Source organism: Rhinolophus ferrumequinum, chromosome 12, assembly GCF_004115265.2.
Source record: "Rhinolophus ferrumequinum isolate MPI-CBG mRhiFer1 chromosome 12, mRhiFer1_v1.p, whole genome shotgun sequence".
In the NCBI taxonomy this organism is placed as follows: domain Eukaryota; kingdom Metazoa; phylum Chordata; class Mammalia; order Chiroptera; family Rhinolophidae; genus Rhinolophus; species Rhinolophus ferrumequinum.
In genome coordinates, this window is record NC_046295.1 from 69954797 (window position 1) to 69981119 (window position 26323).

The following is a 26323-nucleotide window of genomic DNA, read 5'->3' on the forward strand; positions in this document are numbered from 1 at the left end:
CTTCTGTTCAATTTTTTTTTTTTATGAATGAGCACTAAAATCTAAGTGTCTTTGTCCTGTCAATCATCACAGATTTATTCTTTCTTTCACTAAAAAGTATAAAATGCTGACTGCTTCTATTATTTCAGTGAGCATCATTTATGATGTCCCGTGTGCAGGTAGTGTCCCCTCCCCTCTCCCACCGTAATCTGGTATTGTGTCAATGCTATTATTCGTTCAGCCTTAAGAACTCCAGGGGCATAGACGATGGGATTTCCCCTTCCCCAACAATTTTGTATAAACTATTTGGGGAGAAAGACATGTTAAACATTATAAAATGTTACTGACTTTTTTACAGTTTTATGTTGATAAAAATAAGAGTTCATTACAGAACATACTTACATACTTTATTTCTATGAAGTAGAAAATAAAAATCACTTTTAATGCTACCAACCATAAATATTCCACTTCGTTTTAAGATGTTTCCATTGTTATTTTTAATGTATACACACATATATTTATGTGTACGTACAATATGTCTATAATATATTTAGCATTATGGAGGGGAGTGAATTTGATGAATATTTTGAAAGATATATAGCCTTATCGGTTTCCAACTCTACCACTGACTAACTAAAGGAAACGTTTACAAATAGGAAATTATTCTTTGAAGAACAAGTCTTTAGCGTTAATGAACAAACACAAAGGAAATTGTTTATATGTTGATGGCCCTTCTGGAATCCCTGAAGATGTTTGGGAACACTGCCGTTTAAAAAAGTGAAAACTTCTCCGTTCCCTGCAGTCTTATTTCCACCATTAATTTATTTAGAAAATCTTTTTACTTCTAGATAACACAATGTTATGTTTCCATCCAACCTGAATTAGTGGAGTCTGAATTAATGAGGTTTGCCTGTATTTAATTCAGCTTCTTCAAGCATGTGTTTCTCCTGATAAAATCACCTCGGATGCAAGAACAACACAGTAAAAATTAAAATATGCAACAGCCCAGTGCCAGCTCTATACATACCTTAAGAAATCAATGAGATAGCATGAAGGCTTTAAATCTTGCCGTGAAACCAGGAGGTGAGTTGATTGTGTTTCAGCTTGGATAAGCCATTCCAGGACACGGGCTTGGCATAGAATGTGCCCTACAGGTACTGGGTCTCTGGAGGTACAATTTGGGCTGTCAGCAAGAGCCTTGCAGCAAAAGGCCTTAAGGGGGCCGCAAGGAAGGCCCTGCCGGAATCCGAGTGGCATTTGTGCAGGTTGAGCACCAGGCTGGTGTTCAATGGAGCATGTGGTTTAAACCATCGTGGTTAGTGAGGAATCTAGATACTGAGGACTCCAGTCCAATCATGAGAAGATGCTGGGAATAATTGGGAAGTGGAGCCAAAAGAAGCAAATGGAGGTGGGGAAGGTCGAAAAAGAATAGATGTTTTTGCAATGCAACTAAGAGATGAGTGACTCAGAAATGGACCACTCTGTCATCTGTACCTTGACTTTCTCCTGCAAATGCTTCTGTCATTGTTCTTAGGATACATATATGCATTATTTGTGAGCATGTCCCACTTCGTAAAACTGAGAGTAAACCCTTTGAGGCAAAGACTTAGTTGTTGTATCCCCCGAAAATAAAATAGCATATGACACATAGCTACAGCTTAATGAATGTTTATTTAATAACAAAGAAAGGACTGAAACTAAGACACAGAACCCCTGTGTTTCAGAATAGCTTTCATAGTCTGTAAAATGGGAGAGAGCTGAAATAGGGCTCGAAAGGGGTTGACACACAATAGCTGGCTGCATTCCGATATGATGTGGAGCAATTTGAGCTCAATTAAAGGTTTATGCTTATTTTAAGTATCAGGTATGGGCTTTGGGAAATAGTCCTGGGTCTGAAGGGAGGGGAGTTGTTTTCCTTAAACAGATGATGTAATTAACTTCAATAAAGGTTACTTAGGGCAGTTTGCATTTTAAACATCTGCAGTACTTTACACCTTTGAGACCCTGAGAGTTGGAAGTCAACAATTAAAAGCACAGTGCTTGCCATGAAGTCAATGTACAATGAGAATGGTGTTGGAGGAAACATCCCCTCAAGGACCACTGGGAATTCTAGTGTCCTGGTAGCATCACTTACTTTTTTCCCCTTGGCTCACTGATCCCAAGCAGAAAGGTAGAAGCACATTTCAGGCCACTTTCCACCTCATTCATTCCTCACTTGATAGTGGAGTGAGTGTTATAATGGCTGCACTTGGAAGAGTGAGTGACCCCTTTTTTCTCTGGGATCTGCCTACTTGCAGAGTAGTACACTTCTGTCCAACATGCCAACACTTGGGCTAGAGGCTTTATCTTCAAGGAGAGAGGTCTGGCTGTCCAGTAACATTCTGTGTAACTCTGGTACACACCTAAACCAAATCTCCCAGTCTTTCCTTTAACTGTGTGACAGGTGATATTTAGATTTTCAACTGCTTAGCCACCCCAATCTCCACGGGTTAAAATGCAGAGGACATTGAGCAGCATGAAACGGATATGACAAAACAGGTGCTCTCTGAAGTTTGATGAGGAATAAAGAAGATGATGGGTGGATAAGTGGATGGTTGTTTCAGGGTTGCCCAAGACCACCCTGAGGCTCAGTGATTCACTAGAAATACTCACAGGACTCAGAAATTATTATACTCACTTTATAGATTATTATCGCAAAAGGATACCGTTTTAAACCAGCAAAGGGAAAACGTACATAGGGTGAAGTCCAAGAGAAACTAAATGCAAGTTTCCAGGTACCTGTTCCCTGTGGAGTTGTACAGACATCCATAATTCTCCCAGCAGTGACGTGTGACAACATGGTGAAGGATTGCCACCCAGGGAGCTCACCCAAGCATTGGTGTCCAGGGATTTTACTGGGATCAGTTATACAGGCATGCAGTGTTTATGTGGCTGACCTCAGCTATTCTTACTCCAGGTCTTCAGAGCAAACACAGACATTTACCCTAAATCACATTTATTAGCAGGGACTATCTGGTCAAACTGGTACTGCATGGCCCAAGGCCCAAGGCATACAAAAACATTTTTATCAGGCAGGATATTCAAAGCGCTCAGAGCTCATCTCCTGGGAGTTGGCCAAGAGCCAGTCATGAAGACAGGCCTTTCTTGGAAATGAACATAGTTTGAGCAGCCCAGGTCTGCTAAGTTAATGCTTTCCTGTGTGATGGTCAATTATAAGTACTGCAGCAAAGCCCCGCCCTCCCCCTTATCTGCAGGGGGATATGTCCTACAACCCCAAGTGGATGCCTAAAATTATGGATAGTACTGAACCCCTAATACTCTGTTTTTTCCTCTACCTACACACCTATGATAATGTTTAATTTATAAATTAGGCACAATAAGAGATCAATAACTAATAATAAAATAGAATATTTGTAACAATATTGTAGAAAGTTACGTGAATATGGTCTTTCTCTCCCTGATAACCAATCAGATAACTGAAATGGCTACTACATGACTAACAGGTGATTAGTGCGGGGACTCTGGAAAAAGGGATGATTCACATCCCCCACAGGACAGAGGGACAGCACGAGATTTCATCACGCTACTCAGAACAGCGTGCAATTTAAAACTTAAGAATTGTTTATTTCCAAAATTTCCCGTTTAATATTTTCAGACCATAATTGACCATGGGTAACTGAACCGTGGAAAGCAAAACCACTGTAAGAGAGACTAACTACTAGACTCATCTATAAGGTTAAATTTCTTAATGTGGAAAAGTCCTAGAAAGAATGAGGCCCATATTTCCACTGGAAGACTGTTATCCTAAAGAATATTGTGAAAGCTTTCTGACTGGGGAGGATCCACCATTTCCTTTTGAGGCAACAAGGCATCTAAGTACAGTGCCAAGCACATAGTAGGTGCTTGAGAAAATGCATGACTTCAATAACATGAGTTTCAGTATGAGAGCTGGTGTGACTCGGCGCTTCCAAACTCTAAAGGCAAACACATTTCCCGAGACTCAGTTTCCTCTTCTTAAAATGAGGATGGCTATGCCTATCTTTCTTTCAGAGTCCTTTAGAGAATTAGGAATATGAACCTACAGCTCAGTGGTCGGCACATAAGTAATATATGGGTCTTACTTTGTGAGGCACAGTCAGAAGTCAGTCCAGCGCAGGGAGGCCCACTGCTTACCTACGACTTTAGCCTCGTGCTGAACTGATATCAAAGCAAACCAAGGAAAGGCTTAAATGAGAATATCATCATGCCAGACCTTTGCTCTGGCAACCATGAGAAATATGCCACAATCCAAGTATGAACATCTCCTGATACAACACGATTCCCGCTTTCTACACTCAGCATGATGTTTCCATTCTCTTTGCTTCCTATCAGGTGTCTTAAATTTACATATTAAGACTTCAAAATGTTTATGTTTTAATCAGCTTATTAGGGAGTTCATGTAATGTCCTCGGTAAAACCATTACATGGCAGCCAATCCCAGCTGCTATGAAGGGTTCCTTGCAACCTGACAGATTTAGGTCAGCGTCATTAGCAAACATCCAGATTGATGTTGCCAGCTCGATGATCACAGAAGATGGTGAATTCCCTTTGCCAGAGGACAGAGAGAAAGAGGGTTTGTCATACTAGATCATTTTGCCCATCCGGTGGCCTGGACGAGGCAGAATCCTGAACCAGATGCTTCCGGAGAAAGGATGTGAAATACCTACATCGGCTTTGAGTAGAGCCCTGGAATGGAAGTGAAATCGTTTCATCCCTGATTTGTGTTACGCGCTAAATGTTTACGCACCCCACAATTCACTTCTTGACACCCTACAACTCAATATGATGCGATTAGGCGGTAAAGCCTTCAGGAGGTCGTTAGGCTTAGACGCAGTCATGAGATGGCATTCTCAAGATGGGAGCAGGGTCCTTACAAGGAGAGTCTCGAGCTCTCACTCTCCGCCATGTGAAGACAAGATGGCTCTCTGAAACCAAGAAGAAGGCCCTCACTGCAAACGGAATCCGGGACTTCTCAGCCTCCAGAACTGGGAGAAATAAATGTTTGTTCCTTAAGCCTCCCACATGAACCTACTTTGTTATGGAAATCCCAACTGACTAAGGCACCCTGTGTCTGTCCATGGCTCAGGATCACCTCGACTAGGTCTCTTTCACCACTCTGAGCCTCTGTCTGTGCATGTCTGAAATAGAGAAAACAGCACATGGGTAGTCTGCTGTTTCACTCAACAAATACTGAACACACGCTTGGTGTAGGCACTGTGCTCGTACTCAGGGCACAACGAAGGTCAAGGTAAATATGGACCTTGCTCTGACACTGTGACTTCATAGCTGTCTTGCCTACTTGGATATAATGGATATTGGTTTATTCCACAACCTACAGGTGCTAGACACGTTACGTTTCTTTTTCTTTTCTTTTTTTTTTTTTTAAATTTATTGGGGTGACAATTGTTAGTAAAATTACGTAGATTTCAGGTGTACAATTCTGTATCACATCATCTATAAATTACATTCTTTTCTTTTAATCATGTTTCTGCGTTGTTACCTACCTGACTAGCAGGATGACTCTCACACTCCTTAAGAGGGTCCCTCTAACCCTCTCTTGGATACTGAATTAATCAGGCACACCTACGATTCCAGCAAAATGAGTCAGAGGCCTGGTCCTTGGTCTCTATTGCCACTACCTAGCAACTGTTACCTGGAGATGCTGTGGAGGGTCTTCCTGTCTGCTGCTTCTACAAAGGGCCACACTGAGGTCGCTCAGAGGTTCCTTTCAGGCCTCAGAGTCTTCACAAGGTGACCTAAGCCTTCACCAGGTGTCCATTCTCCGAGGCACCTAGACAGGCAGGCAGGGTGTCCTCTGAAACCAAAGGAGCAGCTGGCCTTTCTCAAGGGTTGAGAAGACCCCTTAGGGGACCAATGATGCATGCTGTGGGTGGTCCATGTGAATGCACAAAAAGGACAGTCAGGCTGGATGGTTACTTCTCGTTCATTTCTGACGGGACTGTAGTCAAGAAAATAAGACACAGTTAATATCTCAGTCAGGGTATTCTGCTTCATTAGTGATAATAATTAATAATAATAGCTGCTATTTTCTTGTGTTTACTATATACCTGGTGCTTTATATGCATGATCTCCTTTAATCTTCCAGTCTTAGGAAGTCATTGTAAGGATCAAATCAGAAGTGTAAGCAGATAATGCACTTGCAGAGGAAGGATGGAGAGGAATAAATATTTTACCCCTAGTCTGTGGAAGGTGCTAGTCTAGCTATTTTCTCTCCGTAAGTCGTTTTTAATCTTCCTAGCAGCCCCCAAGAGGTGGGTGCTAATATCTTCATGTAAGGATGATGAAGCCAGAGTCAGAGGGATGAACTAACTTGACAAAGGTCACACAGCTAAGGCTTGGTAGAGGCCAGTGTTTACCCCCAACGGAAGTTGATCCCAGAGTTTGTGCCCTTAATCACTATTCTGAAGAGGCGGTGGGCCAGATGGATTTCTTGCAGCATCACTAGGCTGACCCAAACTTGATATGAGACAAGTCCTTTGAAGTGGATCAGTTCCTGGGCAAGTGGTTGATTCAGACGCAGCTGCAGGCTATGGGAAGATGACCACTTAGTGGGCTTTACCAGGTAACAGCAGGATGAAGAAAGAAATTGTGAGTGACAGGGAGGTAATCCAATCAAATAGCATCATGGGAAGCCATAATGGTACATGGGGTAGGCAGGAGGGGCATGAGTCTTAAACAGGCAGAGTTAGAAGGGGAGAGGTAAATGGACGATACATGTGCTCAAGTTCAAGCGAAAACTCTCCGTTCCTCAGGGAACGAGACAGAAGACCAAGCCAGGAGTTCAAGAGGCTAGATGAATGCCCAGGTACTGGGATGCCAACAAGAGTGGGATGGCAGAAGGGCTGACTGGACACTTGTAGGACATTTGATCACATGTTGTCATGCTTGAAATTCTGCAATGGCTGCCAGTTGCTCTTAGGATAAAGTCCAGAATCCCCATGTGAGTTGCAAGACCCTTCATTATATGACTACATAATACCCTTGTCCTCTGATATTCCTCCTCCACATTCCCATCCCCAGTTCTCTCTCTCCCTCTCCCTCTCTCACTTCCTCTCCCTCTCATTCTCTCTCCCTCTCCCTCTCCTCCTCTCTCTCTCCCTCTCTTCCTCTCCCACTTCCTCTCTCTCTCCCTCTCTCACTCCCACTCCCTCTCTTTCTCCCACTCCCTCTCTCTCTCTCTTTCCACCTCTCCCTCCAGCAGAACTGGACCATGGCATGAACTGTTTACTCCACATGGAACAGTGTTTCCTTCCTTTCTTCGTTCAGCAATGACTTTTCATTCAATACTTTTATTAAACACCAGCTCTTCTGGTGCTTTCCACGACCAATCTTGGTCAGGGGCCCGCGCTATACCTGCCCCCACATCATCTTATGGTACCCCCTCCTTCAAAACTAATGCCTATCTTCCTTTGTAAACTGCAAACTTCAAAAAAAATATTTGCTGAATGAATGAATATAGAGTTGAATTCTAACACCTTCAATATCTACTGTCTAAAAACAATATTTTTTTTTCCCGATCTACTTTGAGATTGAACTTGTGGGTAGTAATCAAGTGGCTGCAACTGTTGGGAGAGGTGGCTACATGAGCTGCAAACCAGGCATGTCGCACAGGCAATTGCCATATCAATATTCAATGAGGCCCTTACCAAGCCCTTAGCCTGGCAAAGCGGTCTTGGCACATCAAGTTTCTGCAGTGTTCGACAGAAATAAAAAATTCTATGTTTTCCCACTAATTTAGACTGAGTGTTTCCCTGTTTGTCTGCCTTTCTGCTCAACCTAATCTCTCAGAAGGCTCTCCTCCCAGGTGCTTCCCATTTGCAGGTGTCCCTTGTGCTGTAGGCGGGGTTTCAAGGGGAAGTTTGGTCCTTTTCAGGACTGCAGTAGCAGCCCTTAATGCACCAGCTCAGAGCTCACTCTGCTGTTCTGGGCTAGGTTGCCAAGCAACATCCCTGCTTGCCGGGAAATGGGGTGAGGCTGTACCAGGCTCTGTCAGAGAGGACACTGGGAACAGTCTCTGGAGCTGCATGTCTTCATTAATTCTCTTACAAACTCAGGCTTTCATTCTCCTTTTCCCTGATTCCATTTTTTATCATTTAAAAATGATGTCTTCTTTGATAGTATCCTGCCCTTATTTGGGGTTTCAAATATGTGTGTCTTCATTAGTCGCCTGTAAACTTTTGGAAGACAGAGATTTGTCTAACTCTTCCTTTGGTTCCTGTGCTGTTGACGATTCCAGAGGACTCACAGATGCAACAGGAGAAGCCGACGGGCATATGGGGCCATGATTTCAAGCCCCAGCCTTGAGCCACGCCTGGCCCAAAGGAAGTAGGAAAGCTCACTTTTATGGAGTGCTTACAATGTATCAGGGAGGATAAGCAGGGTACCTGCACGAAACTCTTGTCAAGGGTGGAAATATGGCAAAAGAAATATCCTCATGGCAACCGGATGAAATGGGAGTTATTATTCTCCCCACCTGCCAAGTGAAGAATCTGAGGTACACAGAGATTAAGTAACTTCCCAAGGTCACAGAGTTTGTACAGGGGACCAAGAATTGTCCCCTCAGGCCTTAGACCTCATGCTGCTAACCACTCCATCTTACCACTTAATTTTGTGCTAAATAAGTAAGTTTAGTGAAACTGAAGTTCCCTGACAGCTCAGTGTTTCAGTTTCCTCACCTGTCTGATATAAATAATAACACCTCTCCCTTAGGGATTTATGAACATTGAGTCAGACACATGGCAAGTAACTGGGACATAGAAGGATGCAGTGAACACTGCATGCCTTCTTTTCCTCTTCTCTAAATGTGTGCTGAATCTCACTTCCTAAGACCTGGCTGGCCTTACAAGGTTCGAAGGTGAAAGGGGCATTTATAGTCCTCTTTCCATAGACATCGCGTGAGAAAATACATGTACAGGTGATGTGTTTTTGTAAACACTTAAAATCCTTTCATCACAATATAGTTTATTCATTCTGCCTTTCTGCCAACGGGGTCTTCATGCCCCTGTGAAGGAAAGAAAATTGCTTTGGGTCATGTGGGTGAGAATTCTGGGACTTCTGAGATAAGGGAGATGCAAATAGTTTGAGAAAATTGGGTGATAGCGGGAAGCTGAACTAGCAACAAAGAAGGCTGTCTTCACACTCTCCCTCTGAGTATCACTCTCCCTCCTCCTTCTCAAGATCCCCTCCAGCTGTGTGAGTCTACATCGGATGGGCAGAAACCTGGGATCAGACTGGCTCCAGCTCCAACCACTTTGTGGGAACTGGCCCAGCTGGGGATCATAGGCCACCCCTCGGGATGGCAGCCATGATGAAAGACTGTGGTTTTCATCGCCTGCTCCCCACCTGCCCATTTCATTCCCTCAGTACTCTGCTTTTCCAGAGAAGAGTCAACAGCATTTTGCCCAAAGAGGTGGTGTTCCTACCTGGAGCCAGGAGGCTTCCCTGAGCTTTTAGAGAAGGAGTATAAGATGTATTTGGATTATGTATCTCTCTGCTCTTGCAGATGGAGCATCTATCTTAGACTGCCCATTCCTCCTGGGTCCCTATGGAAGCTCTGTGATTCCAGGAGTCAGAACATTTCACGCTGTCTGGATACCTGTGACTCTGGCTCACAGAGGAATTTAATGGTTATTGTGGGGACAGAGTCCCAGAGAGCAGTTTCCAGACACTTGGCCTCATGTGGAAAGGTGCTGGCTCAGATAGTAGATGGCCGTCAGCTGTGGCTAGTTGGCCATCAGCGGTAACCAGTTAGCCAATTAGCCACTGATATAACAGCCATGGTTAGTTGGTTGGTTGGCAGGCAGAGAACCGGACAGCGAATTGTGGATCCTATGGATCCTACTTCCTGTGTCTCACCTGACTGCCAGCGAGACTGGGGTGTGGGAAGATCCCTTGTTGGGGTACTGGCATGGCAGATGTTTGCTCCCTGTGTCTCCAGCACAGCCGCCAGCGAGAATATAGTGGTATGACTCCCCTATCTATGGCTCCTTTTTGGCTTCACTATATCCTGTGTTCTTGTACGGGGAGCGGGACCAGAGACCCTGCATGACAGTTTTGTAGTAAAAGAATAGTGCCAGGTGTCTTTTAAGGTCTGGGTTATTCTTACAGATCACTTTGTTAGACCACTTATTTGCAATTATTGGGGAAACTGTAGCATAGTTAGGAGACCTGATTTTGGAGACTGACACGTCGTAAGCCCATCACTAGCTGTGTGGCCACAGACAAGGTATTTCATCTTTCTGAGACTCTTCCTATGTAAAAATTGAAGTGATGATTAGCCCCCACCTCAATGGGTTGCCATGAAGTTAAATGTATAACTCACCTCAAATTCGTACTGTAGTGTTTGGTCTGGAAAATGAGCTCAAATTGATCATAGCTATTGAGATAATTTGCGTATCTATCTAAAGTATATTTTTATGTATATCATGTATTTAACAAACAGAGAGGCTTTCAATATGCCAGTCACTGTTCTAGGCTCTTTAAACATACTTAATTCTCATAACCATATTAGAGAGGATCTATTAAGAACCTTGTTTTTTCAGAAGCAATTGAAGCACAGAGAGATTAAATATCTCAGTGAGTTGCATAGGCAGAAAGGGGATGAGCTTTAATCACTAGCCCCTGTCTCCAGGAGAATTGTGCCACCAGATACTTACCCATGTCAAGAATAATGTTGAATGTGATGGTTAAATCACTCACCGGGGAACTGGGAAATTTGAGTTCTAATTCCAGTTCTGTAGGTGCCTAATAATTCAGGAAAACCTGGCTCCTGGGTCTAAGCTTTAAGCTCTGCATCTGTTGGCACACTAACAAAATATTAGGTGACGTTATTATTAATTTGTAATTATGTGTTATATAATTAATACCATATAATTAGCAATCCCTTGGCAGTGTTTATAGCCATCCTCTCGTTTATAAGACCATTACAGTTTCCTCAGTCGTGTAAGCCTGTGGCAAAGTCAGAGCAATCTTCAGTCTCTGGTTAAGGCTGCAGCGATCACTTGACAGGGAGAGCACAGCATCCCGCTGACATCGGTACCAAAATGGAGACCTGCAGTTTGGCTGGCGAGCCCTTCTCATCAGCTCTAAAGCCTTTACATGTTTTATCAAAGTCATTGTCTTCTTGGGGTAAATGACTCCATTTAAAAGTTTCATCGAGACTGAAACCTTGACTGGGTAGGGGCTCCTGTTCATTCTTAGGGAAATAGTGGCCCGTGGGTGGAACCAACACCATTTTGTGGGGGTCACCTACCAGACAAGGAGGTTTGGGGGAAGAGGTCAGATACTCAAGTCAGAGCAGCTCACCCTGTGATTCATGAAGCTGCTTTGTTTATTCCAAGCTATTGAATGGTGGCTTTTCTCTTCCTGATTTAACTGGTGTATGTTGAGTGATTTTGTTCCCCCAAATGCATAGGTTGAAATCCTCACCTTCAAGGTGCTGCTGTGAGGAGGAAGAGGGCGATCAGGTCATGAGGGTGGGGTCCTTAGGAATTGGATTTGTGCCCTTAGAAGTGCTTGCCTCTTCTGCCATTTGAGGACACACTGGGGACATAGCCCTCTATGAACCAGGGAATGGATTCTCACCAGACATCAAATCTTTAGGCACCTTGATCTTGGACTTTCCAGCCTCCCGAATTGAATTGACTCAGACGGACACTCTGTTCTTAAACTTCACATACCCCTGTACCAGGTTCAGTGAACCAGGCTCTCTAATTACTGGTGATGCAATTCTTATTAGTGCATTCTTGCTCGTCCTTTAACCTAGCACACTCTTTTCCAGTTTAGAGACCTCTTTCTCTTAGTACCTACAAAGACTGTATCTACTTAATACATTTGGGATTCCATATATGTTAGGTTTTATTAAAGTGGCCATCACTGCCATTTCCATGAAGATAACTATCTTTATGTTAAAAACTGCCTTCCCTGAGGGCAGGATTTTGCTGTAGGAACTACATAACTTGATATGTGATCCTAGGCCAAAATGTGCTTGAGATGGTGAAAGGGGGACTAGGCTCATGCTCGGGGTGTTCAAAACTCAGTGTAGAATAACTTCTGGTGTAACGCCTCATCTCTGAAGGTTGAAGGTGTGTAAATCTTTAAGGACCCCTCTTGTCCTGTAAGTCTATGGTTCTATGTACTCACTCTTCTCTCCACCTTCCCTGGTAAATTGGCCGTCTTTAAACCTAATAATGTGTTTTGCCTTAAAGTCTGTTTTGACTGATATTAACAGTGCTACATCAATGTCTTTTAGTTAATAAGTGTCTAGTATATCTTTATCGATCCTCTTATTTTCAACCTTTTTTCCCTTTATTTCTTTAAAATTTATAACTTGTAGTCTGATTACCTCTGTCTTTTTAATGATCATTTTTGTCCAGTTATGTTTATTGTAATTATCTGTGTGGTAAGTTCTGATATCTTCCTTGTGTGTCCAGCTATTTTAATGATTCTTTTCTTTTCTCTTTTTCTGCTTTCAATTTAAAAATTTCCCTATTAATTTAAAAGTTATACAAGCCTTATCAATTATTTTAGAGGTTAATCACTCCTCACCTTTTGACTCTATGATCTCTTCCCTCAATCATTGATCACCATCTAGTGGATCCATGTTATTCTTCTCTTTTTCTTTCCACAGCAAAGAGAATAAGAGAAAATGTTTGTCATTGAGATTATTTTATCAGCATAGACAAGCGAAAAAGATACTCCACATTTAAAATTATATTCTTACACTTGGATAATTCCGAAGCCTCTTTCCTTCTATTGTGTCCATTTGTTTTACTTCCTAATATTCTTCTACTTGGTAACATTGTAGTCTCTGTGCTGCTATGATGTTAAGTCACTGAAGGGAGCCTTGCTGTTAGTGTGACCTCTTCTTGGCCTCCTCTTTGAAGGGGGCAGATATGCCAGGGTCCAGAATTTTCCAATAATTTTATTTGATAGCTAATTAATGGCCTTCTGTGGTTTCCATGGAAATGCCACGCTTTGCTGCCAGGCGTTGTCCAAATGGGCATTCTGCTCACTCTTCTGCCTTACCATCAGCATGTTAATCAGCCAGGATAAGTCCTTGGTTGCTGCATCAAATTGGTAAGACACTAATTGAATTAAAATCTCACTTGAAGCCTTCAGGCTTTTCTTCCTCCCACCTGGAGGGGAACTTTGCTAGCTCAAAGGGCCAGACCCAAGGAGGAGACATTTGGAAATCCACAGAACTTCATGTCCTTTTATAGCAAAGTATTTTCCTTTCACCTCTGAATAAATATTTTGATGTCTGAATCTTTCCCTCTCCTTGAAAATTTCTCTATTTCCCTGACCTTTTCAATCATTAGACATTGCTGTATTCTCTTTGTATAAAGGAGTTAGTATTTTCAAGATGAAGGAAAGAGGCCTTTCCTATACACACACACAAACACACACACGCACACACAGTTGGTGAAGTCTGGGGAAGAACTCAGGTTGAATGGTGATAAGGATTAGATAACACAGTACATATGAAGATTGCTTAGCAATATATAAAGTGATGGGCAAATACAGAAGGTTATTACATTGTGAATTGTTGGAAGTGCTTGGAATGTAGAGATGAAAGAGAAGAGGAAGAGAGGTAACTGGGAGATGATCAGTTTTAAATTCATTGTTCATTAAGATTAGGGGTGATCATTTCAACTTCCCATACAGTCAAACTCCTCACTCTCCTTGGTCGGCATCCCATTTAAAATGATAGCTTTCTAAAACTATCATTTTAACTGACCCTCGAGTACACCATGCCTATTTATACCTTTGTGCTATTGCATTCGCTGTTCCTGGGCCCTTTGCTCCTTGCTATTTGCACTAGTCCTATCCATTTTCAACACCCAAAATGAACTTGCCCATATGATGCCTTTACCAACCCAATGAGCAGAGTTAAACACCTCTTTAGGGCTCCTTTCTGTGTGCCTAACCCCACAACAGCAGTCATCATGGTATACGGTAATTATTGTTTCTTTTATAATTGGTTCATATGTCTGTCTTTTTCATCAATTTATGAGTGGCACAAAAGCATGGATCGTTTCCTTATAAATCTTCATTTTTCTGACATGTTCCATTCATGTCAGAGATGTCCTGACATGCTCTATTCATGTTGAAGAGATGTTTGATTATGTACTGACCTTCTACAAAATCTTGTGCTCGATGAATAGCTGCTATGTGACCTCTGGAAGGAAGAACTTAAATGAACCTAAATGAACACTGAATACTCTCAAAATCTGAGGTCCAAAGAACTATGTTAATTCATACTAAAAACTGGAACATTAAAGTTGTAATTTACTACCATTAAAAAAAAACCCCTCTAGACACACTTAAATAAACTATTAGGTTGGTGCAAAAGTAATTGAGGTTTAAAAGGTTAAAAAAAAAAAATTGCAAAAACCGCAATTACTTCTGCACCAACCTAATAGATAATTCTTTACCTCTTATGCACTAAAGCCCTCTCCTTCTTTCATCTTAAAATATAGTGGGAATAGTGTTTTCTTTGAGTCACATTATCATAGACTCTGGTGAACTCTAGATAGGCTCATTGTATTTTATCTAGGCTAGCATTACTGGGAGAGAGAAATGCACATTTCTTAAGTGGAAGCAGTGGCTGGAAGATACGCAAAAGCTGGTCAGGGTATGGAAGGACTGTCTAAGAATTGGATCTGCTCTGTAACACAAGCTGGAATGAGCACTATTGCTCCCTTTCAGTGAAAGAGGAATCCACAGAAAGTGTAAGGAGGAGCTAATTAGCTTCCTGTCCCTGAGATGGTCCAGTCAGCCAACAGTGGTGATCTCCCTGAGACGGTGAAGAGGCTATTTGTCCTGGGCAGAAGTTTAGACCAGAGGTGTTGTATTTTTCTCTTCCAACCCTAAGATGTGTGATCTGTTTCTTTGCCAATACAGAAATGAATTTCCAGATACTCAGAAGCATGTCTAGCAAGTACCATCTTAGCATAAAGATACAAACATCATTCCTAGAGACTGAATGATATCTGCCCAAGTCCTCTGCAGGAATGCTTTGAGGCTCTCATTTCCTTTTAACCCCAAGCCCCACACAAGGCTTCTCAGCTTTCATAGGTGAGACATAAATGGCAATGTTAGTGTGTGTGTGTGTGTGTGTGTGTGTGTGTGTGTGTGTGTGTATTCTGAGTTAATCAAAGAATAATTTTTTAGATACTCGGGGAAAATGGTTTGGCAGACCAATGCAATATTTAAACCTACCTTGTTTTATTTTGTTTTGGTCATTGATTTTTATTCAAATTAAAATTTAATATGCAAAGCATTTCTTTTTGGAGAAAGAGGTGAAAGGGGTTTCTTGATTAAAAGAAAAAAAAACAAAAACTTGAGACTGAAAGTCCGTCCCTTGGCAGTTTAGTTGAAGGAGAAAACACCACAGTGGCAGCATGATTTAAAAGGTGGAGCACTGCCGAGGGACTCAAAAGGTGGGGCTCAAATCCTTAATCAGGCAGTAATGGTTGTAGCCAGGGGCATGCCGTTTCTATTTCCCAGAGTAAACCCCCTAGTAGTCCGACAGCCCATATCTAAGGTTCCTCATTGTTTTAACACGCTTATGATTCTGTGAATGCCTCTCTCCCCAATCCCACTGTTGTCCGGTTTTCATGAGCTTCCATTTATTCAGCATGAAAGAAGCTAGATGGATAAGATAGCGCTGTCATTGCATCCCCCCACCCTTGTGTAAAAAGGAGTCAAAAGAACCACAAGGAATTAAGCAGAAAGAGGGAAGAAATCATAACCGAAGAAATATCTTCTTTATCTATGTCCATTTCCTCCCACAAGGAAAAATGGCAGTGTCGGTTGTACATTACATACATCTCTCTTTCTTTTCAGTGTTTAATCTTAGCACCTGCACAGCAGAGATCTTCACAATTCATCGCATATGCTCTCCCCCACCTGCCCCTCAATACAGCACCTGAGGCCTAAGAAGCACCTCCCTCCGAGCCCCTCCAATGGCCGAGACCCTTCTTCATGACAGAGTACAGAAATAACAAACATGCCCCACGGTTTTATACAGTTGCTAGAACGTTTTAGCTTCCAACGGATGAAGATTTTCCTCCTTTTCTTCGAATAGTAATTACAGTTTACAAATTTTTGTTGGTTTCATTTTGCTTTGTTTTGTCCTGTTACGTTTGCACAACAAAAGGGAAAGTGCGTGGCAAGGGGTCCCAGGTTAACAGAGTTTGGCTGTCATCTGGTCCGACTGTTTGAGGATCTCGGTGTTGTAGAGGTCCAAGGCGTGGTTCACGCGAATGATCTCGCTGTTGGTGAGTTTCAGGCGGTGCTTCAGCATACAGGAGAACAAGTCCAGCTGGGGTTTCCCCGGGGCCACGGGAGGGGCCAGGCGATTAATTCGGTCCCGAATATCCAACAGGAGGAGCATCACCGACGAAGAGGAGTAGAACTGGCCGCCTTGCGTGTAGGACTGGTTGACCTGCTGCACCGCGCTACGAAGGAGGTCGGCGTTGAACCTCAGGCTGTAGCCGAACACCTGCACGTCCGAGATCTTGATGTAGAACTGCCTCTTGGAGGGGTCGGACAGGTCCACGGGGCCCTGGCCGGTCTCATTACGCAGGAGGGTCGTGAGCCGAGTCCGACTGCGTAGGTAGATGTGGACCGTCTCGAAAAACGTTTTCCACCGATTGCCCAGCAAGAGAGTCCAATTGTAGCACTGGCTGTTTTGGAGACGGACCTTCTCCCAGCGCGGGTAGCCAAACTCCCCGAAGGGCATATTCCAGCCCTCCGAGTGGCTCCCACTGAAGGGGTTCACGTAGACAAAGAACATGGGGTCCAGGCTGCTGTTGCGCATCTGGCAGATGCGCATGGACATGCCGATGACCATGTGGACGAAGTCCATGCGGTTCTTGTTGCTCTTGAGCGTCAGGGACATGCGCTTGCGCCACCGGGGGTCAAAGAAGGTGTCGAGGCGGATCTCGTTGCTGATGAAGGTGGTGTGGACGTAGAGGCGCGAGTCCATCTTCTGCAGCAGGTACTTGAGCTCCAGGTCCTGGAAGTCCAGGTCGGTCTCGAAGCTAATGAACTGCTCGCTCCGCTCCGAGTCCACGTTCTGTGGTTCGCAGCGGCCTCGGTACAGCTTGTAGCCCTTGTTGCAGGAGCCGCAGAGCGAGATGTTGGCCAGGCTGCACATGGCACAGCTGTTGTTCCCGCCTATGATGCAGGGGATGGGGCGCTGGCACAGCGTGGTGCTGCCATGGCACACGCAGCTTCTCTGGCTCTCCAGGAAGGTGCCCCAGAAGCCGTTCTCGTTGCAGTAGAGAAGCGACTGGACCCTAGCAAGCCACTGCTGAATTGTCCTGGGGGGTAGAGGGAAAAGGGAGAACGTTAAGCACCGTGGGGAGGACGGGAGCGATGGTTCTCCCACTGATAATGCACAGTGGAGATGCCCAACGAATAAAAGGGCTGGGTCGCCCAGTTACAACAGGAAGGGCACTGGGCGTAAGTTGTAAGAGCTACAACGTCAGTCCTTCTACTGCCACAGACCTGCTACGTGATACCGTGCTTCACCCTTCTAGAGTTCAGGGTCTTCATCTGTAAAGTGGTGGCGTCGGGGTACCTGTTATCTGGGGTCCTTCTAGCTCTATGAGTCCATGTACATTAGCACCAAAGAAGTTTGATTCAGGAAATTAAAGTGTTTAAACTCAAACACCCCTTCTGGATAACAACAAAATAAAATCAGCAATAGATAGTAACTAAGGGGTTATTGCCTTTCCTTTGTCCGGCATCAGATGGTTCAGCCTTCTTCACAGCTCCTCCCACAAGGCTATAAAACATACAACAACGTCAACAAAAACAAATAATACATTATAGTACTCTGGAGGCCGTGTAGTGCTTTCATGCTGATGGTGTTACATGATCCTGACAATGGCGGTTCAAATCATGGAGGAAAGATGTTTTACCCCCATTTTCCCAGAGCTCCAGACTCTCAATTCAATGGACTTTCCATCGCAACATGCATCTCTAGGTCACCCTCCCCGCGGCCGCTCAACACCTTTATAAACAATAGCCAATCCGGTCCCCAGATTCCCTCCAGTGAATCATTCCAAGTAAGGCAGATACTCAATCGGATAAGAAGAAACAGAAGAATAGGTAAAAATATGTAAGGCGGTCAGCTTAGCGGCCTTTCATATTTCCTCATTTTTGTGCAAGTCACCTAGGCTGTCTTCCACACTACGAATAATCCCTTACATGTGTCTAGCACTTTTTCCCCTGTAAGGGCACATTCACTCCCATTTTCTCACTTGAGCCTCACAGCAACACCCTGAAAATAGCTTTGGACTTCAGGTCAGTCCGAGATTGCTTAAAATCCTGGCTCCCGCACATATGAGCTGAGGTAATGCCAGGCCGTTACCTTCACCGTCCTAATCATCCCTACCACATAGGGCTGTCGTGAGGATTATATGAATTTTTATGTGAAAGCTTAGCCTCAGACTTGGTAGTTATTAAGGGCTCGATAAACGTTAGCTCTTGTTATTCCTGCAAAGGGACTGTCAGCTCCATTTTATAGACACTGCAATAGAAGCTCAGAGGTGAAATGATGGACCAAAAGCCAAGCTGTGTGTGAGGAGAGCAGTCTCTTGGCTCATGGCTCTGGCTTTTTTCATTGAATGTCAAGCGAGAGTCAAGAAAGCCTTTCTGAAGTGGTGATGGTGGTGGTCACGACGATGGTGGTGGCAGTGGTTCACGGTCCCCTCATTAGGATGCCGGGCACAGAAGCCCTTTTTCCATTGTACGGGCTACAGTAGGAAGCAATCCATCTACTCTGTCATGTCCACCATCAAGCCACATGGCCAAGGCCAAAAACAGTAAGATCGGTGGTAGAGTCTAATAGGGAAAGTATCTGTGACGGCCCAAGCAGGGCGGAGTTCAAAGAGCTCAGTTTTGTAACCAGGAACACATCTCTTTGTCTTTCCGCCTCAGTACCTGTATCCGAAATGAGAAGAATATTGGCCCATCTTATGTGGTGAGTTGGGAGGATTGAGTGAGACCATATATTTAAAGCATTAAGCACAGAGCCCGGCACAGAGCAATTATTGGAAAGGTAATAATAATATGCACTCTTATCCCAGAGAATAAGCTATTCCTTTGAAGGTATTGAGACACTCTCAGGGATTTCACTATCTCTCTGGAGTTTGAGGAAAACCATTTTGTCATATGAGACATTTGAAAACGGATACTGTTGAAACAGCTTCCCAGGATGCTTTGCTTTAAATGAGTTGCTTATCAGCTGAGAGAAAATGGAGGAATAATTAGTGCTCTCCTTGAAACTGCTCTGCCTTTTAAATCCACAGAACCATCCAGTCCCCAGCAATGAAACCTCCCTCACAAAATTCAAAACATTATATTCAAACCCCTGGTTTTCTTGTCAGTTTCCCCTCCATGCTCTAAGGCTCAAGAGGGGGAGATGCCATCTTCTCTAAGCATCTAGCTGAGAGCCTGGCTCCCTATTAGTGTTTGCTGAATGAATGAATGTTTGCTGAACGAATGAACGACCAAAAATAATATTTTTCTTCTTCTTTTTCATTAAGAAAACCCAATTCCTCTTCTCCCCTCTGGACTGCAGTATTAGTTTTCGATACCGTCCACCCACACAGCTTCAGCACCCTCCCCCCCCCACCAGTCTTGCTGCGTGAGACCAATCCTATTACAGCCTGGAGAACAGCAGCAGGCCCAGCCTTCAGGAAACGGACCTGGAATGCTGATGAGCTATGAGGCTCCACCCCCCAAACCAGAACATTGACTGAATATTGGCTATGAGTCATCTGATATTTTTGTGAGCTGCAGGGACCCGCCACACGTCTCTGATTGCGCGGTTCCATCTGACGACAGCGTCATTTCAAAATGCCTCTTTCAAATGGCCCACACTTGCCCCTGTCACTCCCTCTCCAAGTGACAGGACAGTACCCCATTTAGAACTCCTCTGTTCCCATCTGCAAGGCATTCTATAACCCCGCAGAGCACCCCCTTTCTCGTGTCTCATCATTGGGGTCCTTTGTCAGGACTGCAGCCCCCACTCCTTGAATCAATGCTTCATTGTGGCTGAACTCTCAGAATCCTCCGTGGGGGAAATAAAAAAGATGAAAGTTCCTGGTGATGCTGCAACAAGCAACGGGGCGAGTGGCACATTAGGATTCCAGCCCTGTCGCGCAGGAGGGACTGGGGACAGAGGCCCTCTGAGGCGCGTTAGCGAGCTGCATGGCACCTGCATCTCCTGACCTCAGAATAATCATGAGGTTGTGGGCTGTATCAAAGAAGGCATTAATGATACAGGGAGAAGCCTGCAGGGGGTGGGGGCTGGCAGCAGAGGCCCAGGGAAAGAGGGTCGAGAGAAACAGAGAGAGGTGGAGCCTGGGGAAGGGTGGTAAGAGAGGAGAAAAGGACATGGTGTTGGAGATGGTGGGGGAAAAGTGAAGGAGCCTGACCTATATGAGCAGACAGGGCCATGCAGGAGGAGGCAAATGAAGAGAGAGGATGTGACGGAATGAAATTAGAGTGGGTAGGACGAAGCAAAGAAATTCAGCCAAGCTTTAAATTGTCGTAACTCACAGATTCAGGGACTGTGGACACTGGATGGACCATTTGATGGCAAGTAGTCCTTTTCTGGAGAGGCAAGAGGCAGCATTTGGTGGCGGTGGAGGGTGCAGAGAGGGGAAGCAGTGTTACCAATGAGTCCTGATTCCCAAGGTCAGTGAAATTTCCTTTGCTTTTTAATAATTTTGAGAAGAGTGAAACCAGGAAAACAAGCTCATTACAGTTTTGTTTTGTTTTTTTATGTGTCTGGTTTTAACACAAGCAACTTCCAACAATGAGGACTCCAATCTCCTACACCTTCTCCATCTCCAGCTGGTACTCTAAGTGGTGGCACTGATATTCACAAGCCCTGCTCTGCTCAGTAGCAGGCAGCACCCTACACTGGCCAAGGCAATCAGTGCTGACAACTATTGAGCACCACTGTATACCAGGCTTTATGCTGGAGGCTCGGCCCCACCCACCCCGCAGCATGGATAACCACCCATCTGCGTCACAGATGAAGACAGTGAGGCCGTGAGAAGTGAGAAAACTTGTCTGAGATTACCCCACATTCAGATACCAGGATCTGTAACTCCAGCCCGGCACACCTCCTGCGAGGTACTCTAATGTACAATGACCACAGCGAGGCAAATAGGAAGAAGGAAGCCGGCCGCAGAAAGGCAATAAATTGGAATAATGGAAAAATACTGAAAGTTTGAGCATGTGAAGGGCCTATTATCACATTCCTCGCTTCCTCTGGACCTGCCAGGATCCCTCTCTTCCATTCACAGATAATTGGAGCTCACCAACAAGTGCATGGGGAGAAGCTGGGGACCAGGGGTAGGAGGGACTGCGATCTATAAATACCATTTCCCAGGCTACCTGGTGACAGCCTGCCTCAACCCTGGCGACAGAGGAGCAGCTTAATAGGCCAACTGGAGGAGGGTGAGTGGGCGGGGTCTCACCAAGGGCTGACACAGCTCTACTGCCAGGCAGTCAGTGCGAGGTGGTAAGGACCAAGGTTTAAAATGCTCTTCTTTGTCCCTGGGGACTCAGAGCATGGTCCGTTTGCAGCCACAGCTGAACTCCAATAGCTCTAAATCAGCATGTTTCTGCTGGATGGGATTTCGATTCCTTCTGATGGAGGGCTGAGGGGAGGGAGAAAGGAGGAAGGAAGGGAGGACAGGAAGATGCATTTGTATTTCCAAAGCTGACAGGGAAGCACCCGCAGACTCACAAGGAACAGCTTGGAGCACAGAAGTAGAAATCTAGAAGCAGCCTCGGAAACGTTCAGACCTGAACACTGAGACTCCGTTGCTTCTGTGGAGGATCCCTGTTTCTTGAGTGCTCTCTGCATCATGGCAGTTATCCCTTGATCCTCCCATCAAGCCCATGAGACAAGACTCCCTGGTCATTTCGAATCTACTGATGCAGATGGTGAAGGCCAGAGAGGGACTGTGACTTTCCCACACTCACACAGCATGGATGCAGCAGACTCGAGCTCAGGGTTTCTAGATCCAAATGCAGTGCTCCCACGGTTCCTCCACTGTACTTCCTCGACCCTCTAAAACCCAGACTGGAGGAGAAGCTAGGCTCCAGGCCATGCAGACACCTACACTGCTCCCCTGCAGGCCTTGTCTTTGCCTCAGCCAGGATTTTCTGGCGACATGACAGGTCTCCCAGTGACACAGCATGGAGTCACTCATCATTCTGAGGACAGAGGCTATACCACCCAGGGCTTCCCATCAGTGCTTTCAAAGGCACACATCTCCCTTTTAGAACCACCTGGGTGGGGAGCCCAGGCTGGGATTCCTAATTCAAGCAAACCTCCTGCTGATTTTAATTGGAGGTTTTGCCTAAGACAGGAATGCAGTGTGGGGCCAGTGGCATTTGAGGGAAGATCATACAAATCTGTGCCAAGGAGGAGAGGGGGAAAAATAAATCTAGGCTAAAATAGAAAACTGTAATCCATAATTCCCATTTGCCTGCCAGGGGTGTTTCTTTAAAAGTGGAGAGGAAATGAAAAAAAAAATGGAGTTCTGAATTATTCTGTTATTTATGCCCTGTGCTTCTTCCTTGGCATTTGTTTGACATTGTAATGGGTGTCTGAGTAATTTCGTGAGACTTCACAAAATATATACTCTCTAGGCCATAGACTAGACTGGGAAGATAAACAATTGTTTGTAGGTTTCTGATGGTGCATTGTTTTTTGGATGTGCTGTGTATGACTCTGTGTGTGTGCATGCATAAGTGTGTGTGTGTGTGTGTGTGTGTGTGTGTGTGTGTGTGTGTGTGTGTGTTTTAAAGGAATGATGCTAATAAAGAATGAATACATCGATGGTGACAGAATGCTTGGGGCTTAACTGAAAGAAGCCTTGGTTTATGTATATGCTCGTATGAATTATAACTGGCCATCAGACCCACTCTGTGTTCATCATTTTTCCCAGATAAATATTTAGCTTTTAAATCATTCCCCTCTTGAGTTTCTATCATTGCCTGAATAACTTGTTTTCCCTTCTCCTTCTCAGCTCTTCACATGCCGTCAGAGCCTCATTGCAATAAGGAAGGAAAGACCAAGAGAAGAATTCTGTGGTCCCTTGCCACGATGAAGATGCTTTCTAGTTTGGTTTTGTGGAGGCAACAGGTCTTACTTGCAGAGGCCATGGGTAAAGTGTAGAAGGAGGAATGGGAAGAACAGCAATGTAAAAATCCAATAGAGGAGTCTTTAAAATTAGGTTGTCAGGAGCTTAATTGGGGAGGATTATGAAACAATTTTTGCAATTACACAATTCTGTGTCTGGGAGGAGGTGACAGGCAACACCAGCTGCATATTCAAATTCAGCTGTGGCTTTGGGGCATGGATGTGCTGGAGACAAGTGAAGGAAGGAGCCAGAAGCTTCTTTAAAGCTGACAGAACGGCTAAGAGCAGCAGGGTTCTCCAGGTGGAGGGCTGCAAGAGTGGTTTATTCTTCCTGGGCCGTAGTTAGGCAGAAGAATGAGACTCAGACCAGTAGTTAGGCAGAAGAATGAGACTCAGTAAGAAGGGGCTCATTGAGTTTAATGGTCTAACAGTGAGGTACAGTAATGGTTTTCTAGGTCAGTGATCTGGGCAGTCAGGTGGGGGTGAACGCAGGAGTGGGAGTCAGTTAAGTTAATGCTGGACACCACCCTACCACTAGTTGGCCTTGTGAATTTGACCTTGGATAAGTCATTTCACCTCTTTGATCCTCAGTTTCCTTATCTGTCAAATGGGGACAGTAATACCTACCTTACATTTTGAACTCTAGTCCTGAGTTCAATTCAGGACTAGAATTGAACATGCAAAGCTCTTGGGAGGTTTGCCGTAAAAGGAGGTTACGACTGACCATTAACCATTGTTGTTACTGAGGACAAAGAATAGCTGTGTTTTATAAATGTTCCAGGTAAAAATATTCCTCTGGGTTACTAGAAAACCCAGTTGATTATAGCTTAACATCCTACTCTCACCCGTTACTCACCCTCCACAGTATAATGAATGCTGTCACCACGATGCTTGAAGAAAGATCTAGAGACGTGGGCTATGGAGTCAGAAAGAATTGCGTACTGAATCATAGGTCTGCTACTCATTAATTAACCTTGAGCTAATTGCTTGTCTTTTCTAAGCTTCAGTTTTCTCAACCACTGAAAAGAGTAATAATACAGTACTTGCAGGTTTGTTTGGAGGATCAGATAAGACAATGTATATAAAGCTTCCGACAGAAAGTAGGAGCAGTGTCCTCATGAAAAAAACTACTGTGTTCCTCTTGAGCTCACCTAGAAAATGGTCCTTTTGAAATAGGTAATTATAGATTTAAAAATCCAGGGAAATGGTTCAATACCTGTTACTGGGTCAGCTGAATATTGATATTAAAACAGCAAGAACAAAACCTCTTCTTGACACTTCATCTCTTCTGTACCCCTAAATCATTAACAGGTGGATTACAGATCTAAGTGTGAAAAGTAAATAGTAATAATACCAACATCAGCAAAACAAGTTTTCGAAGAAAACACAGGAGAGCATCCTTATGATACTGGAGAAGGCAAAGATTTGTTAACAAAGCTCCCCATAAAGAAAAAGAAATGATTAATAGGGATGTATTAAGAGTAAAACATATCCATCAAAAGATACCTCTCAAAAAGTGAAAAGCCAACCGTTAATTAGAGAATGTATTCGCAATACCGCTAGCCAATCAAAGACTGTATTTATTTATGATACGTAAATAACTCCAGCACTGGTTGGATGCTGGGCATCCATACTCAAAGGCATTTATGCTGCCTGAGGTTTGCCACTCCTTTCTGGGTCTCTTTAAACCAGAATAGATGCAATTATCACAAATTTTATTTATCTTGAGAAGGTTCTCACTGAATTATTTAATAAATGTACTTGGTCCCAGAAAAAAACATAACAAAGTACAAATCAGTAAGAAAAAGTCAGATCACCAAAAGGGAAAACATGCAAATGATGTGAATAGGCCCTTCATAAAAGGATATTCAAAAGGCCAATTAGCACATGAAACTCCACTTCATTAGTCATCAGGACAATGCCAATTAACATTGCAGTGAGATACTACTGCAGCGGGATGACTAAACTCAAGATAAAAATAAAAACAGAAGAGATGGGAAACACTATGTATTGGCAAGGATGCAGAGGGCTCCAAACCCTCCTGTGTTCCTGGTGGGAGAGAAAATCGGTTCAGCTAATTTCCAGGAAAACAGGAAGTATCGACTCAAATATCTATGAAGCTGAACCGGTGAACACTCTTAGGTCCCAGCAATTCCAGGCTTGGTACACACCCAACAAAAGCGCACACAGAAGGTCACCCAAAGACATGTGTAGGACAGCAGCACCATAGGTCATAGCCCCAGACTGGAGACTATGCCAATGACAGCAGCATTACAAGAGATTTCTACAAAGACAACGGAATACTCTTGAGAACGAACGGGCCAAAACTACACAAAACAACGTTGAGGCATCGCATCAAAGAATGAAAAGGTGAAAGAAGCCAGACACAAAAGAGGCTATACTGAATAAAAAGAGGCAAAACTGCGCTCCAGAGGGTGGAGCAACGAGAGGAGTAATTTCCTGGAGAAAAGGTTCCTAGTGCCCAGAAAAGGGGCACAGCAGTGGTTTCTGCAGCGCTGATGAGCCCTATTTTATTTATTGATTGATTTTTAAAAATCGGGGTGCTGTGGGTCACACGTGTGAATTCACTAGGTGTAAATTCATTTTGCGGTGCACTCAATGATCTTTTCACTTTCTGTATATCAGTATTACTTCCATACAACACCTTAAAAAAGTCATCCTTTAAAGGCAAGCAGAAGAATACTATTAAGGCAGCAATCCTTCAGATTTTTGTATCACTTTTAAACTTTCCCGTTGTGACATCACTTTTTACCGTTCTAAAGCTCTTCTGTTTGGGACTCTAATGTTGATCTTTACGACTTTTCTGTGTCCTAGGTTGGGTTGAGAGGTTATCATTGAATGTCGTTGTACCAATATAACAAACTGGGCTCAGAGCGATGTGACTTCCTGAAGGTCACCAGTATGTTGTCCCATCACTAGGATTAGAACTCACCCATGTGTGGTTTGCTGGCCCGGGGGAGGGTGGAGAGGGGGAGGAGTGGGAAGTGGCTGTGAAGGAGGATAAGAGAGAGCCGTCCACAGACACTGTAAGAACCTTGTTCTATTTCTGACTCCATGTTCTGAGCCTCCAGATTTTAT

General features: G+C 44.1%; 1 protein-coding gene across 1 annotated transcript in view; it reads right to left on the bottom strand.

Moving 5' to 3' along the window:
* Positions 1-16062: 16062 nt before the first annotated feature.
* Positions 16063-26323, bottom strand: part of BRINP1 (BMP/retinoic acid inducible neural specific 1) — a 170534-nt gene continuing 160273 nt past the window's right edge. The window contains exon 8 of the mRNA XM_033123206.1: positions 16063-17369. Coding sequence (XP_032979097.1) covers positions 16229-17369 — 1141 coding nt within the window. The 3' untranslated portion in view covers positions 16063-16228. The remainder of the gene's footprint in view (positions 17370-26323) is intronic.